At 46.6% G+C, this 14,697-nt stretch overlaps 1 protein-coding gene across 18 annotated transcripts in view; it reads left to right on the top strand.

Moving 5' to 3' along the window:
• Positions 1-3,305: 3,305 nt before the first annotated feature.
• Positions 3,306-14,697, top strand: part of PAFAH2 (platelet activating factor acetylhydrolase 2) — a 31,199-nt gene continuing 19,807 nt past the window's right edge. The window contains exons 1-5 of one of the 18 annotated variants that reach the window (XM_055331618.1): positions 3,754-3,870; positions 4,017-4,107; positions 10,323-10,460; positions 11,435-11,588; positions 12,227-12,323. In XM_055331618.1, the coding sequence (XP_055187593.1) occupies positions 10,371-10,460; positions 11,435-11,588; positions 12,227-12,323 (341 nt within the window). In that variant the 5' untranslated portion in view covers positions 3,754-3,870; positions 4,017-4,107; positions 10,323-10,370. The other 17 variants (XM_055331621.1, XM_055331615.1, XM_055331617.1 and 14 more) reach the window with 17 other exon arrangements.

Raw genomic sequence — 14,697 nt, 5'->3', positions numbered from 1 at the left:
CTTACTCAGTTACAGCTGTGTTTCTGGTGGTCCTTTACTGCAGTAGCATTAACACAGTATCACCCATCTATGGATCATTGAGCATAAAATATCACTGTCAAAAGTTACAAAGCCTTGCTCATCCAAAACTAGTTGATGGTGATAGAAAAATACTGGCTCCCTCTGGAGGATGAGTGGTTATAAACTAGGAAGGGACATGAGGCAACCTTTCAGGGTATTGGAAATGTTCCACATTTCATTTTTTAAAAGATTGTATTTATTTATTAACGAGAGACACAAAGAGAGAGGCAGAGACACAGGCAGAGGGAGAGAAGCAGCCTCCAGGCAGGGAGCCTGCCGTGGGATTCGATCCCGGGTCTCCAGGATCACACCCTGGGCCGAAGGCAGGCGCCAAACCGCTGAGCCACCCACGTGTCCCTAAATGTTCCACATTTCAAACTAAGTGTTTTGCATTTCAAATGTTGGGTTTTTAACAGAAGATTATTTTTGGGGGGGAGGGCAGAGGGAGAGGGAGAGAGAGAATCTCAAGCAGATTCCCCACTGAGTGCAGAGCCTGCCTCAGCTCCATCCCAGGAGTCTGAGATCATGACCCAAGCCTAAATGACTAGTTGGATGCTCAACCGACTGAGCCACCTGGGCACCCCTATTTATTTATTTGAGAGAGAGAGAGAGCAGGAGTGTGCACACATGTGAGGAGAGAAGGGGCAGAAGGGGAGGGGTAAGGAGAAGGAGAGGGAGAAGTGGCTATGAGCTGAGTGTGGAGCTGGACTTGGGGCTCAATCTCATGGCCCTGAGATCACAACCTTTGCTGAAACCAAGAGTCAGATGCCCAACTGACTGCACCACCCAGGTGCCCCAACCTACATAAAATGTTTAAACAAAAAAAGATTCAGCGATACACTTAATATTAACACACTTTACACACTTTTTGTATACATATTATACTTTGATTTTTAAAAGTGTTGTCCAACAACTTTGGCAGGTAGTGGGGAGGACAGGAAATCCAAACTGGTCACTTAAATATCACTTTAGTAACTTAGCAACAAGGAGAAGTCTAGAGTAGGATGGTAGCCAACTGGAAGGGAATCTTGGGCTGTCAGAGGATGGGATCTATGATGAAAGTCTGGAAAATCAACTGCTTGATGAAAACTTAAAGCATTTGGGTTGTTTATCCCAGAAAAGACTAGATTAGAAGGAAATGCAATTAAACTCAAATATTCTATTTTGCAATAGGAGTTTCAACCCCAAACAGAGCTTCCTAATGGTGACAAAAGAGGTAAAAGGAGGCTGTGATGTCCTCATGCCTGGGAAGTTGAAAAGTCAGTTGCCCAGCAAATACACCCACCATAGCGTGGTCTGGGAGTAGGAGACAGAGGAATGACCCCAGATGCTCCTTTCATGACTGGGGACTCTGGTTTAGTCATGGGTGTCCTGGCCCAGCTGCAGAGCACCGATTAATTAGTGCCAAAGAGAGCATTCTCGGATGTGCACTAAGCTTTTTATATTCTGCTGTCACTGCCACTGACCACAGCTTTAATTAAGTCCCAGGCTTAATTAGCACAGTGCGGTGCTGCCATCACTATTTCCCGATGACTTTATCTTGGTTCCTGGAAAGATGGTGGTGGTGACAGTGTCAAGAGCAGGGGTGAGGCTAAAGAAGACTAAATCATGGACTCTAGACACTGTTGATTTGAGGGTATGTGAGATGGGGGTGGGTGGGGATCACCTGTAGGATTCAGCACCTGATCTCGGAGAGCTCACAATTTCTTGGAGAATTAAGACTCCCACCTAGGAGATGGCACAAGGCGGTGTGATTGGTAAGGTGCACACAAATGAGAGGTGCACACAAATATCCCAGCAACTGAGAGGGGGTAGAGGTTCTTTGGGACTGGAGGAATCAGCAAAGCTTCATGGGGAGGAGGGCCTAGCTGACCTTTAAAGGAAGAACAGGATTAGAGGAGCCACCAGGCAGGCTAGCCACCTAGTGGAGGGAGGAGCATGAGTGGAAGAGCGGAGGTAACCACAGAAACCTGACAACATCTCAAGAATGGCCAGGAGGTGAAGGTAGCCAAAAGCAGAGCAGAAAAGAAGTGATCCCTGTCAGAGAACAGCATGAGCACCACTTCTGGGGAAGTGGTGGGGGGCCAGGTTGAGGAGGACCTCCAATGCCAAGCTGAGACAGGGAAACCTAAGGGAACCCATCAGAGAAAAAAGCTGGTTTTTTTTTCCTTTGCTCCTTTTTGGGCTTCTATTCTTGCTAGGATCTGTACCCCCACCCTACACATGCCTTATTTTATGTATGTCCTTCTTGTAAGGGACAAAGAGTTAGTGATATCTTTGGGGTCTTCCAGCACAATATATACTATCTAAGGAACTAACAGGCAGAGCCATCATGTGCATATTCCAGACCACTGGTGCTGGACATCTCAACGCCCAGACCCCCGGCTCCAAGGAGTGAGTGACTTATGATGGACATCTGGCCCCCGTCCTTGTTCTGAGCAGTTCCGGGATGCCTGAGAGGACATGTGCATCAGACCACCATTGTCAATAAATCCCCCAGACCCCAGCAAAGACCAGACTCATGCTCCTTTCCTTTCCGAGTCTCCGAGACTCTATCTGCTGTTTCTATAGCCTCAATAAACCGCTTTCACTTCTTGCTGGCTCGAGTTTGAGTCCCATCCCACATGAAGCCAAAGACCTTCTTCTCTTGCCTCGTCCTGCAGGACCCCCTCTGGTTCCCCCTCGGACCCTGCCTGCCTGCATCAAAGCTAAGTTGGGACCTCATTCAGTAGGTAGTGGGGAGCTGCTGAAAGTGTTTAAGTCGCTTGAATGATCCAAATTTCTTCTAGTTTACAAGACTCTTGAGGGTGTGGCTCTACCTACCTCCTCGGGGGTCTCTCCATCCCTCACACTCTTGGGCTTCAGCCTGAGTGTAGGACACTTCACACTCCCTGTACTCCTAAGTCCCATTCCCTCAATTCTCAATCTTAGTGTCTAAGAAGCCTCAAGGACAGGGTCCCGTTTACCCGAAGCCTGAGCAGGTGCCCCCTTTCAGGATTCCCTCAACCCCCTAGAGAACCCCCTAGCGCCGTGTTGTAATTCTTCATTTGTCGGAATCCTCCGCTAGACTGTGATGTCATCTGAGGCTAGGGACAGCACCTTGTTCACCACCGTGTCCCTAAGAACCAGCACTTGATCAGCAAAGGGGTGACGGACGGATGGAGGGGCTGGGCTGGGGGCGGGGAGGACCAGCGATCGCTCAGCCTCCGCCCCCCTGTTCTCCCTCCGGGAGTTTCTGAAGGACAATGGAAAAGCGCCAAGTGTCAACAGGTAACGGGCTGCTACAACATGTGCGCTTAATTTTAATGATCAGCTTCATACTCTCACAGAACGCAGAATGGGGGTAATCAAAAAAAGAGCTCCAACCTTCCCCCCAGCCCCCCACGCCAGCACCTCCCCGAGACTAAAACGAAGCCCTGGCAATCCCGAGGCACGCCCGGGAACTATTTGGGGAGCGGCGAGGCGGAGGGTTACTAGCCGGAACTATACGCGGGAACCCTCCGCTCGGGGCTTGTAGTCGTGGCGGCGACGCCTCGACCACCAGGGGGAGGAATCGCGCCGCAGCCCGGGCCTTGTTTCACCCAACAATGAGGGGCCGCCTGCCACTCTGGGGATTGTAGTCTTAGGGTCGCAATCTTGCGCGGTGCACGCCGGGAGTTGTAGTTCCAGGCAAGGAGGAGGGGAAGGCTTCTAAGCGCCAATGATGAGTTCCAGAAACTACACCTACCAGAGGGCCGCGAGCCCCGGAGTAGGCTCCGGTTTCCGTCGAGTTGACTGTCTGGGATACTCCTGAAGGGTCAACTTGACCGGGTAAGTTGGGGGTGAAGGAAGCTCTTCTGTTCGGAACTGAGGTATCGTCAGCCGACTTTGTCCTCCTCCAGCCCGGTTTGGGGGCTGCCCGTCTCAATCCTAGAAACTCAGCATTAATCCTTCATCCTTTTCTGTTTCCTCTTCAGACACCTCCGGTATCTACCTGCACCCTTAACGCTCCCACTGTCACCTGGCGCCTTCGCTCCGGGCGCGCCTGGAGCCCCAGCCTGAGCCCAGGTCTGAGGCCCCAGCCTCCACCGCCCTACGCGGAGCGCTCAACGTGACCTCCCAGAAACCTGGACCGCTGTAGGCTCCACGCCTCCTGTGTGCTTCTCTCTTACTCCCCCTTTCCGCTTTTTCATGCTAGTGGAAGAAGGGTCGCCTTTCCCACTTCCCGCTCGGTGGCAGAGCCCCGGACTCAGCCGACCCGGGGTCTAGCCCACCCCTGCGGCTCGCTCGCTGTGTGACCTCGGGCGGACCAAGCAGTGTCCGTGGGACTCCCGCTCTTCGTTTACAAAACCTCCGTCTTAGGCGGAGGCTCTTTTGTGGAGCCAATAAGCTAGTAGGTGTGAAAGGGCTTTTTTAAAAAAAAAAAAAAAAACTGTGAAGCCTCCACCAGCGAGAGAGGTTATTTTTGTTATAATTGTTGATGCTCTGGAACACTCTTCTCTTGGCTCCTTTTCCGTCTCTGCCCCCTTGTTGCTCAAGTCTGCCCCTTGAGGGCTTGGTGTCTCCGTACTCTAAGAGCAGGATATTTCCTCACTTCCTCCAGAGACCAAAGGTCAGACTAATGAGCTTTAAGCCTCCAGAGAGCTTTGTCTGAAAGGAAGCCCCAGAGAAGGGCTTATCTTGGACTCTGTCCTCAAATAGCCAGTGATGAAAAGTCCACACAGCTGGCAAATGGGTGGTTGGTTTCTCCTCACTGGAAACAGGATCCCAGCAGGAGATGGACAGCTGCGTTGCAGGCATTGTCCATTGCTTTTGGGCTCTCGTGGGCCTTTTTAAGTACACTCTGATTTTCACGGGGGTGTTTTAGACTCAAAAAGGCTGGGAGGAAAGAATCCATTTTGCCAAAGGGTTTAATACAGAAGAAAAAAAAAAAGATGAAAGAGACCTTGGCCAGGTATGATGAAAGAAGGACATAGCACTGTTAATTAATTTTTAGCATTTTGTGAGCACTTAAAGTGTACCAAGCCCTAGGCAATATCCCGTTTCTTATTTACTTTTTAAAAACATTTATTTTCTCAATTTTCTTATTTAAATTTAACCTTTGAAGTGCCTTCATTTTACTTATAAGGCACTTAGTCTCAGAGAGGTCATACTATAATAACTATTGTAGTTAGAGCTACCATCTCTGGTTAGAGTGCTGTCTCCATGTCAGGTATTTTATTTACATTATTTTATTTAATCCTCAACAATTTCATGAGTGCTATTATTTCTGTCATATGGATAAATTCTCAGAGGCTTAGAATTTAACGAGCTTGCTCGAGATCACAACCAATTAGGAATTGGAATTCAGACTGTCACCAAAGCCTTTCTTTTTACACTATACCAAATAGACTTATTTTGGAGTAAAAAAGACAAAGAATTGAGAGGGTTTAAATCAAAGCCAAGTAAAGGAGCATTTTACTGGGTTCTTAGTACATAAGGAAAGCATGAAAATAGATGGTTTGGCCTACAAAGAAGTATAAAACACAGCCTTTATATAGTATGTGGTATATCCAAAGAAATGGTATAAGGTATAATTGTGTAAAAATTAAATCAGATTAATTGGATAAGTTAATTATTGAGACCTAGAATATGCTTCTAGGTGGCCATGGGGATTGAACCAAGTGAAATGATAGTCATTATTTCATTAATATAAAATGGTGGGCTAGGACACTATATACATTCCGTAAATGTTTGCATACATGCATCCCTGGATAAAAAGTCCTATGTATCATCGGATCAGAAGTTCTCAAACCTTGCGAGAAACATGGGAAGCTTTTAAAAACTGACCTTTGGGAACGAGGACCCTAAAATCTGTATTTTTGAAACTTTCCCAGGTGTTTGTGACGAAAGATTCAGGAACCTCTGAACTAGGTTCTATCTGGGCCACTTGTAGGCAAGTCACTGATTTCAAACTGCCCAGAATTGGTACTGATCCTAGAGCTATCTTAAGGCAGCCCATGATTGGCTAGCAGGTGAGGGATGTGGATAATGCTTAGAGCTGAGAGGAGGGCAGGAAGGACTTGTTAAAACACAGAGAACCAGAGATTTCACTGGGCCTTTATGAATGGGGTAGGCTTACGTGGGTGGAGAAACTTCTAGACAGGCACCACCGTAAATTGTTTGGATGAGGCAAGCAAAAGAAGGTAGAGACCCCTGGGCTGATTTCCTTGGAAAATTATATGGCATTTATGAGGAAGGACTCTGGATACTCTGGCTGGGTATTTCTTAGGCAAAATTGGATTTTTCCATCTCCCCATTGTCCTCGGGCATCAGTTAATGTAAGCCCAAGGAATGTAGACTCATTTTTGTGTATGCCTCACTCTGGCCAATTAGCTTTAGTTTGTATTTGTTTCCAAACTTAAAGATTCTTCCAGAAACTTTCTAGGACTGCTAGAGAGTTCTACTCCCCTTCTGTTGAGCAGTTTTTAACTCCATTCACTCATCCTGATTCCTGTCCCAAGCACTGTTCTCTATATGGGGTGAATCTCTTCCCATAAATTACTGTCATTCTGGTCACCCAGTCCTGAACCCTGACTCATCTTTGGCTCTTCTATCTCCCTTGCCTCCTCAAATCCACTCATTTGCCAAATCCTGTTGTTTCTACTTTTCACTCGATCAACAATATTTCCTAGATAGTCCCTAAGAGCCAGGTACTACACGAGTGCTTTATTTTATTTATTTATTTTTTTAAAAATTTATTTATTCATGAGAGACACAGAGAGAGAGGCAGAGACACAGGCAGAGGGAGATGCAGGCTCCACGCAGGGAGCCCGATGTGGGACCCAACCCTGGGACTCCAGGATCATGCTCCGGGCCAAAGGCAGGCACCAAACCGCTGAGCCTTTAAATGCATTATTATTAAATGCTTTAAATGCATTATTTCATTTTATCTTCCTAGCAACCCTATGAGGATGGATAGTTTCCTGTTGTACCGATGAGTAATCAGGCTTACTTAGTGAGATCAGAGGATCTGCCCAAAGTAAAACTAGGTGGCAAAGGAACTGGGCTCAAACTTGACTCTTTTAGACTTAATATCACTCATTTCCAGAGTAGATTCCAGCTCCTTGGCCTAGCTCTTGAGAGACTGCTACCCTCCAAACCCGTGATACCTTTTTCTTATCACGTGTGCTTTCTTACCTCTGTGTCTTAGCTTATGTACTTTCTTCTACTTGAAAGTCAACTTTTGTCATCTTCCTTGCCCTCCACTGCCAAGCTACAGAAGTGTGCTTTCTTCTCAGAACTCCTACATCTGATCACCTTAACTGACCCTCATTTTTGGCCGTTAGAACTTGGAGCTGCTTCATTGTCATGTGGGTGACATGTATCACGTGCCCTTGCCGTACGTCTTCTCTGTGTGTGTGTGCCCTCAGAGACAAGGGGAAAAGGTCAGGGTGTGAGACTGAGTAGCACATACTCAACTTCTCTCTGGCTAACCAGTCCATGGACTGCATCAGTTAGTTCCTTTTTTAAAAGAATTGCATTCTACCACTACAGAGTAATAGAAAGAAAATCATTTGTTATGTTCTTAAGTTAAATAGAATGATGTTAGGATTATTGGTTATTTGAGGTTTGCCACTGGACCAGACAGTTGGAAGTTGGCATCCAGGAGATCTTTGTGTAATAATTGTTCTGCTTGTGACGTTGTGCAGCCCACTTAACTTCTGAGGACCTTGGTTTGTTCATCAGTACATGTATGTAGTGGGGAGGGTGGGAAATGATTGTGGTGAGGATTGATAGAAATGGTCTCTAAGGCCTCTTCTTTCCCAGACACACTTAGGCTTGAACTTTCTGATCCTTCCCAGAGTGTCTTTTTTTTTTTTTTTTTTTTTAAAGAAATTTTATTTTTATTTTTTATTTTTTTTAATTTTTATTTACTTATGATAGTCACAGAGAGAGAGATAGAGGCAGAGACACAGGCAGAGGGAGAAGCAGGCTCCATGCACCCGGGAGCCCGACGTGGGATTCGATCCCGGGTCTCCAGGATCGCACCCTAGGCCAAAGGCAGGCGCCAAACCGCTGCGCCACCCAGGGATCCCCTTCCCAGAGTGTCTTAAAGCAGAATAGCGTAATGGCTAAAAATATGGGTCTGGGACTCACTATTATTGGTTTAGATGCTTTTGGTTCAGGCAATGGAAATCTAAAGTCAATTTTTTTTAAAGATTTTATTTATTTTTTCATGAGAGACACAGAGAGAGAAAGAGGCACAAACACAGGCAGAGGGAGAAGCAGGCCCCATGCACGGAGCCTGACGCAGGCAGGACTCGATCCTGGGTCTCCAGGATCACACCTGGGCTGAAGGCAGCATTAAACCGCTGAACCACCCAGGCAGCCCAAGTCAATTGGTTTTAACAAAAAGGGGATTTACTGACTCGTGTAACTAGAAAGTCCAGGAGTGGGTCAGGTTTTTCAGGTATAGTCTAATCTAGAGATTCTTTTTTTTTTTTTTTTTTTTTAATATGAGAGAGGGAGAGAGAGCACAAGTCGGGTGAGGGGTGGAGGGAAATGCAGACTCCCTGCTGAGCTGGAAATCCCAAGACTCCAGGATCATGACCTGAGCTGAAGGCAGATGTTTAACTGACTGAGCCACCCAGGTGCCCCCAATCTAGAGATTCTTAATGTCTTCACAAAAATGACTATTTCTCTGATTCTCTCTGCCAACCTCCTTGGGTAGCTTCATCCTCAAGGTAGCAAAGTGACTGCAACATTTCAAGGCTTCATATCTGTCATCACTCTAGTTCAAAACAAGAAAGAACATTTCCATCCTCAACCATCAAAGCCCTGGGCTTTACTCTGAATGGACCAACTGTGTCATGTGGCCACTCTTCATCCAGATACTGACCAGGGCATACCAAAGGGTGATTGGCTCAGGTCAATTAAGGCTCAAGTCTAAGAAGTCTACAGGTCAGCCCAACCCAAGTCACAAGGGTACTGCATAGGAGGGCAAAATAGAATGGATATCGAGAAGTTTGACCATATTCTCCGCTGTTACAGCCATATTGCCTGTGAAAAATTCTGGCTCTGTTAGCTTTATGTTCTTGGGGGAAATTACCTAAGTTGGTCAAGCATCAGTCATCAGTTTCCTCATCTCATTTTTTCAATTAATAATGTATTAAAGCACTTGGTGTAATTCCTGGCCCTCCATAATGTCATGATGACGATGCTGCTGGGGATGAGATTAAAGAGGGATAGAGAGCAATGGCATTGGCTCCAATTTAGGGAGCAGCCTAGTTAAAGAAATGTCTGCTAGTCAGGAACACGCACACCTGCCACGTTGAAGGCTCCTGTTTGATCTACTGCCATATCATAGTCTTCTCTGTCTCTGCCCCTTCTTTCTCATGTGTCCTGTGTAGAAATGCTTTCCTTCCTCTCCCCTATCTCTAAATATTCCTGATACCTCACGCCTAGCCTAAGTTCCACTTTTATAGTCAGTAGTTTAGGTCCTTGTTTTTGTAGACATATAACTGCGTCTCCCCATGAGCAGGATCAGTAGGGGTTAAGAGCTTGGGTCTGGATTAGACAGACCTGGCATTGCTGCCCAGAAGCAGGATAACTTGGGAAAGTTATTCAACCATTCTGTGCCTTACTTTCCTCATCTGTAAACAGGGTGTCCATAGGACCTACCACAGAGAGTTGTGGAGAGAATGAATAATGTACTGTATAGAAAGCTTAGTTCAGTGCTGACACAGTGAATCTTAGACATTATTATTCCTGGTCCCATGAGGACATGATCCAGGTTATGTTGTCTGCAGAGGTTGTGCTGAGTATAAACACTTGACAGTTTTGTTTTTTTTTAAAGATTTATTTATTTAAGAGAAACCATGAAAGTGTGAGTGAGGGGAAGGACAGAGGGAGAGGGAGAGAATCTCAAGCAGACTTCCTGCTGAACTTGGAGCCTGCTGCAGGCCTCCATCTCACAACCCTGAGACCATGACCTGAGCTGAAACCAAGAGTTGGATGCTCAACTGACTGCGCCACCCACGCGCCCCCTTGGCAGTGGGTTTGGAGAACATTGGAAGCTCTCTGCTTTTCCCAACCATCTCTTCACCCTGCTCTCAACACCAAAAAAGCAGCCCTTAAGCCTTGGCAAAGTCAGTGTAGCAAAGTAGATGACGAAGACTGGGTGAGTCCCCAGCAGGGAGATGGGATGATAAGTAGCAGTGGACATGATAACAGATAACACATAGAAGCAACAGGAAGCTAAGAGGAAACCAGCAAGAGGCTCTTCTGTGTTCCACCTTCAGCCATCAAGTTCAGCACTGTCCAGGTTGTTTGTTTCAACTGGTGATGAAATGGGGGTGAACCAGTCCATGAGCTTCCCACCTGTCACAGGACCCCACCATGTAGGCTGCGGGGATGTGATGGAGGGCCAGGGTCTCCAGGTAAGTCTCTCCAGCTCTGTCCCCACACATCTCCGCTGCTGCTTCTGCACCATGACTTGTCAGTAGCCAATCTGATGGTGTGATTCTCAGTGGGGGAAACTGAGTTAGAGCTGGTCTGGATTTGGTTATAGAGCCCCCAGCTCTGTCTTCCCTGACCTTTTTCTTCCTATTTCCAGTTAGAAACATCTCAGTAGTCAGAGATGGGTTCTTTTGCCACTAGGATGAAAGGGGGGCTCGAGCTCCAAAGGCAGGTCTCAGATCCCCTGTGCTGTCTTGGGAGCAGATGTCTTACCTGGAAAGGTTTTCAGTCTCATCTCAGTCTGAAGGTATGAGGAGGAGCAGTGAACCATGTGGTGGTGGCCTCTGACTTCCCAACCTGGGTAGGAAGACATGCTCCTCTTTCTCCTTTCCTGCCTTTATCTGTTTTTCCTCCTGCTTTGGTTCTGGACCTTCCCTCCACCAGTTCCTAGGTGCTTCTCTGCTGGCCCTTGGACTCCCATCTCTCTTCGAGAAGCACATACTTCATGTTAACCCCTCTCCTACTCCCATGTGAAACGAGTGTGCTGCTGCTTCCTAAGGGCCAGCCTAGACGACTGGCCTGGGTGACCCACTGATGCCACCCCATCCAGCATGAGGGCTGATCTCCTTCCCTGGGCCCCTTCAGGCCTGGGCTCAGGGACAGATTTAAATCTTTCTGATCCAAGGACTGAAAATATTTTGGTGCTCTCCAAACGTAATTTAAAATGCAGTCGGCTATTTGAAATAGCATAAGCCTTACGTGTACGCTAAAAATAATATTGCTTCTTTCTGGATTTTCTGAATGCAAAATTCAGGTATATGAATTGAAGCTTCAGTGCCCCACTTTGGTGGCTTACTTTGCTGGCCCCCCCAAATACCCACTGAGTGTGTCCTTTGGGAAATTCAACAGAGCTTAGGCTTCTTGCTCTGAGCAGTTGCTCTCTTCTTTCCTACAGGGGAGCTTCTTTCGACTCTTCTACCCCTGCCAAGAGTCAGAGGAGACCACCGAGCAGCCTCTGTGGATTCCCCGCTATGAGTACTGCACTGGCCTGGCCAATTACCTGCAGTTTAATAAGCGCTGGGGCGGGCTGCTGTTCAGCTTGGCTGTGGGTAAGTGCTGGCCTCACCCCCACATTTCCTAGCTTCTTGGTTATGTTCCTAGGAGATCCCTAGGTAGACACAGTACTGTCGTGCTGGCCTCACCCCCACATTTCCTAGCTTCTTGGTTATGTTCCTAGGAGATCCCTAGGTAGACACAGTACTGTCCTGCTGGCATCGTCCAGCCCTTTTGTTGTGGGGCGTGCATTAGTCAGTGTGGTGTGGAGAGTTGGGAGGGGATTATATACATAAGAGTTTTGGTTACAGAATTAGATTGTCCTGGATTTGAATCCCGACTTTATCGTTTACAGTTCTCTTTAGCTCTCCTCTCTGGGTAAAGTCACATTGAATCATTCACTTTCCCTAACGGCCCCACCAATTAGGAACTCTACCCAACAGCCTTGGCATCTCAGGGGTTTACCCCATAGTTGTTCAGTACTTCTTTGCATTTATCTTCCCATTTTCTATTATATTTGTGCTTTCTAGGGAAGAAAGGGTGAAAGAAAAGGTGATTGCCCTGGACTGCTCAGGGGCAAAAGGTAGTTCTCCAGTGAGGTGGGGCACATGTCCCCACCCATGCCTAGGCCAGGCTGCCCTTGGGATTACAACTTTGGGGCAGACAGAGATTCTACACCCTGTGTCTCTGCTAGGATCGTGTCGCCTGCCTGTTAGCTGGAACGGCCTGTTTAAGGCAAAGGACTCTGGATACCCCTTGATCATCTTCTCCCATGGCATGGGAGCCTTCAGGTAAGAGCTTCTATCCCTCAGACCTTGTCATATTCCTTAACTGGTGACAGCTGCTGAGTCTTAACTTATTCTCAGAGGGCAGAGACACAGACATTTCCATCTGCCAGCTGTCTCTTCTGCCATCTGCTTCATTCCGTAGCACTGGGTCCACCTTCCCCAAGCCCCCTTCACCTGGTGGAGTCTTTCATCGGGCTTCACATCCTTTGCTTCTCATGTTGCTGCATTTATAAATAAATAAACATAACTTATTTTACGTTTATATTCTATTTAAACATAAACACAAATAAACACTTTTAGCTCTCTGTGTAACAGCACGAGAAGTATTAGGAGTTTGAGCTTTATAGTCAAAGTCATTTCTTTGGTATCCATGGAGGGACAGCTCTGCCGTGGCACTGACCAAGCAGTAAGATGGGCTCACTCTCTGCATACCTGCAGCTCAGAGCCTCACCTGTGAGTCTCAGCCACCACCCCTGTGCTCCGTGTGAGTTCGGGACGGTTGTAGAACTCTTCAAGCCTGGATTTCATCGTTTGTCTGGTGGGAATGCTGCTCCCATCGCATGGTCTGTGAGGATTCGGTTAGACTGGTACTGAGTAAGCGTAAACACACACAGTTTTCTCGGTTTCTCTACGTGGAGGAACATGGGATGGTGAACATGGGATGATCTCTCTTACCAGACTTCGGGAAACTCTGCCTGATTTTTGTAAGGCCATATCCATTCCAAATTCTTGTGAATCCTGATTTCTGTACCTTGCTGTGTCTTAGAATTTAATAACTTTAGTCTATATGTTCCTGTTTAAATTTGTGAATATTCTGACTATACACATTCATTATCAACACATAAGTCTAGTTTATGTCCTAGAGTGTTACACATCTTAAAGGTGTCTGTTTTTGTGTCCCCACCCTCCAAGCCATTGTCCAGTCAGGGAGATCTTTTTGTTTTGCTTTTTTTTAAAAAAGATTTATCCATTTATTTGAAAGAGAGAGAGAGAGCATGAGTGAGCATGAGCGGGGGGTGGGGGGGTGGCAGAGGGAGAGGGAGAATCTCAAGCAGACTCCCTGCTGAGTATAGAGCCCAATGTGGGGTTTGATTCCAGGACCCTGAAATCATGACCTGAGCCCAACCAACTGAGCAACCCAGGTGCCCCCAGGGAGATCTGTTTTAATCTTTTTTTTTTTTAAGATTTTATTTATGTATTCATGAGAGACACACAGAGAGAGAGAGAGGCAGGCAGAGACATAGGCAGAGGGAGAAGCAGGCTTCACCTAGGGAGCCCGACCCGGGACCCCATCTCAGATCTCCAGGATCAGGCCCGCCCTGGGATGAAGGCAGCGCTAAACCGCTGAGCTCCCTGGGCTGCCCATGGGAGATCTATTTTAAAAGCAAATAGGGTCTTGTCATTTCAGCACCTAGAATAGTGCCTGGCAGATAGTAGATGCTTAGTAAATATTTGTTGAATAGATGAATGCACGTCACTTCCCTGCTTAGTCTTTGTAATCGCCCTTTGAGCTTAATACAGCTCTCAAAGTTTCCCACCTTGTTTCTTACTACTTACCAGCTCTCTAAACAAACTGACCTTTTGCTTCCATGAAGGCACTATGTTATTTTCTGCCTCAGTGTTTTTATCTGTGCTGTGTTTTGTGGCTATTCCGTTTGCCTGGAATATTTGCCATTCTGCTCCTCTCTTCCTCCCGTGCTTTCCACTCCTTCATCTTTGCCTAACTAATTCCAAATTACCCACAAGGTCTTACTTTGGGTATGACTTTCTTAGGGACACCCATCCTGGCCTCTGTATTATGTTAGTTCAAGTTTTCCAGTGATGTGCTTTCATAGGCTAACCTATACTTTCCAGTACTTACCATAATTGTAATGAATTAATTACATGTGTGATTATTCTTTAGGGTTTATCTTTCCTACTGGATTGTCAGCTCCATGAAGGCAGAGCCCTTGTCTGTCTGCTGTCTCTTCCAGTGCCTAGGACAATGCCTGGAAAATAGTAGTTTCCCAAAGAATATTTTTTAAGGGCTATGTTTTGCTAGGTTCTCATTCATTTAGCAGATATCTTTTGGGCACCTATTCTGTGCCAGCTGTGTGGCATGAGAAGGTGAGTTCTGTGGAGATAAACAAATCAAGGAATTGCATCCACTAGGGGAGGCTGACTGTGAACTCACATAACTACTCCATGGCAGGAGAGTAAATGCAAAGATAAGGCCAGCAAAACAACTAGATGGTTTTCAATGTTGCTCTTATTCAGTAAATTTAATACATGCCATATGCTGAGGCCTATGCTGGGGTTGTGTATTCACTAGGGACTAAGATAGAATGCCTGCCTTCAGAAGGACTGTAGTCTAGCAGGAAAAAGAAATAAGAAACAT

Source organism: Nyctereutes procyonoides, unplaced genomic scaffold (genome assembly GCF_905146905.1).
Source record: "Nyctereutes procyonoides isolate TBG_1078 unplaced genomic scaffold, NYPRO_anot_genome, whole genome shotgun sequence".
Taxonomy (NCBI): Eukaryota; Metazoa; Chordata; class Mammalia; order Carnivora; family Canidae; genus Nyctereutes; species Nyctereutes procyonoides.
The sequence above is the reverse complement of the archived record's forward strand: the minus strand, read 5'-3'. Positions and strand labels throughout refer to the sequence as shown.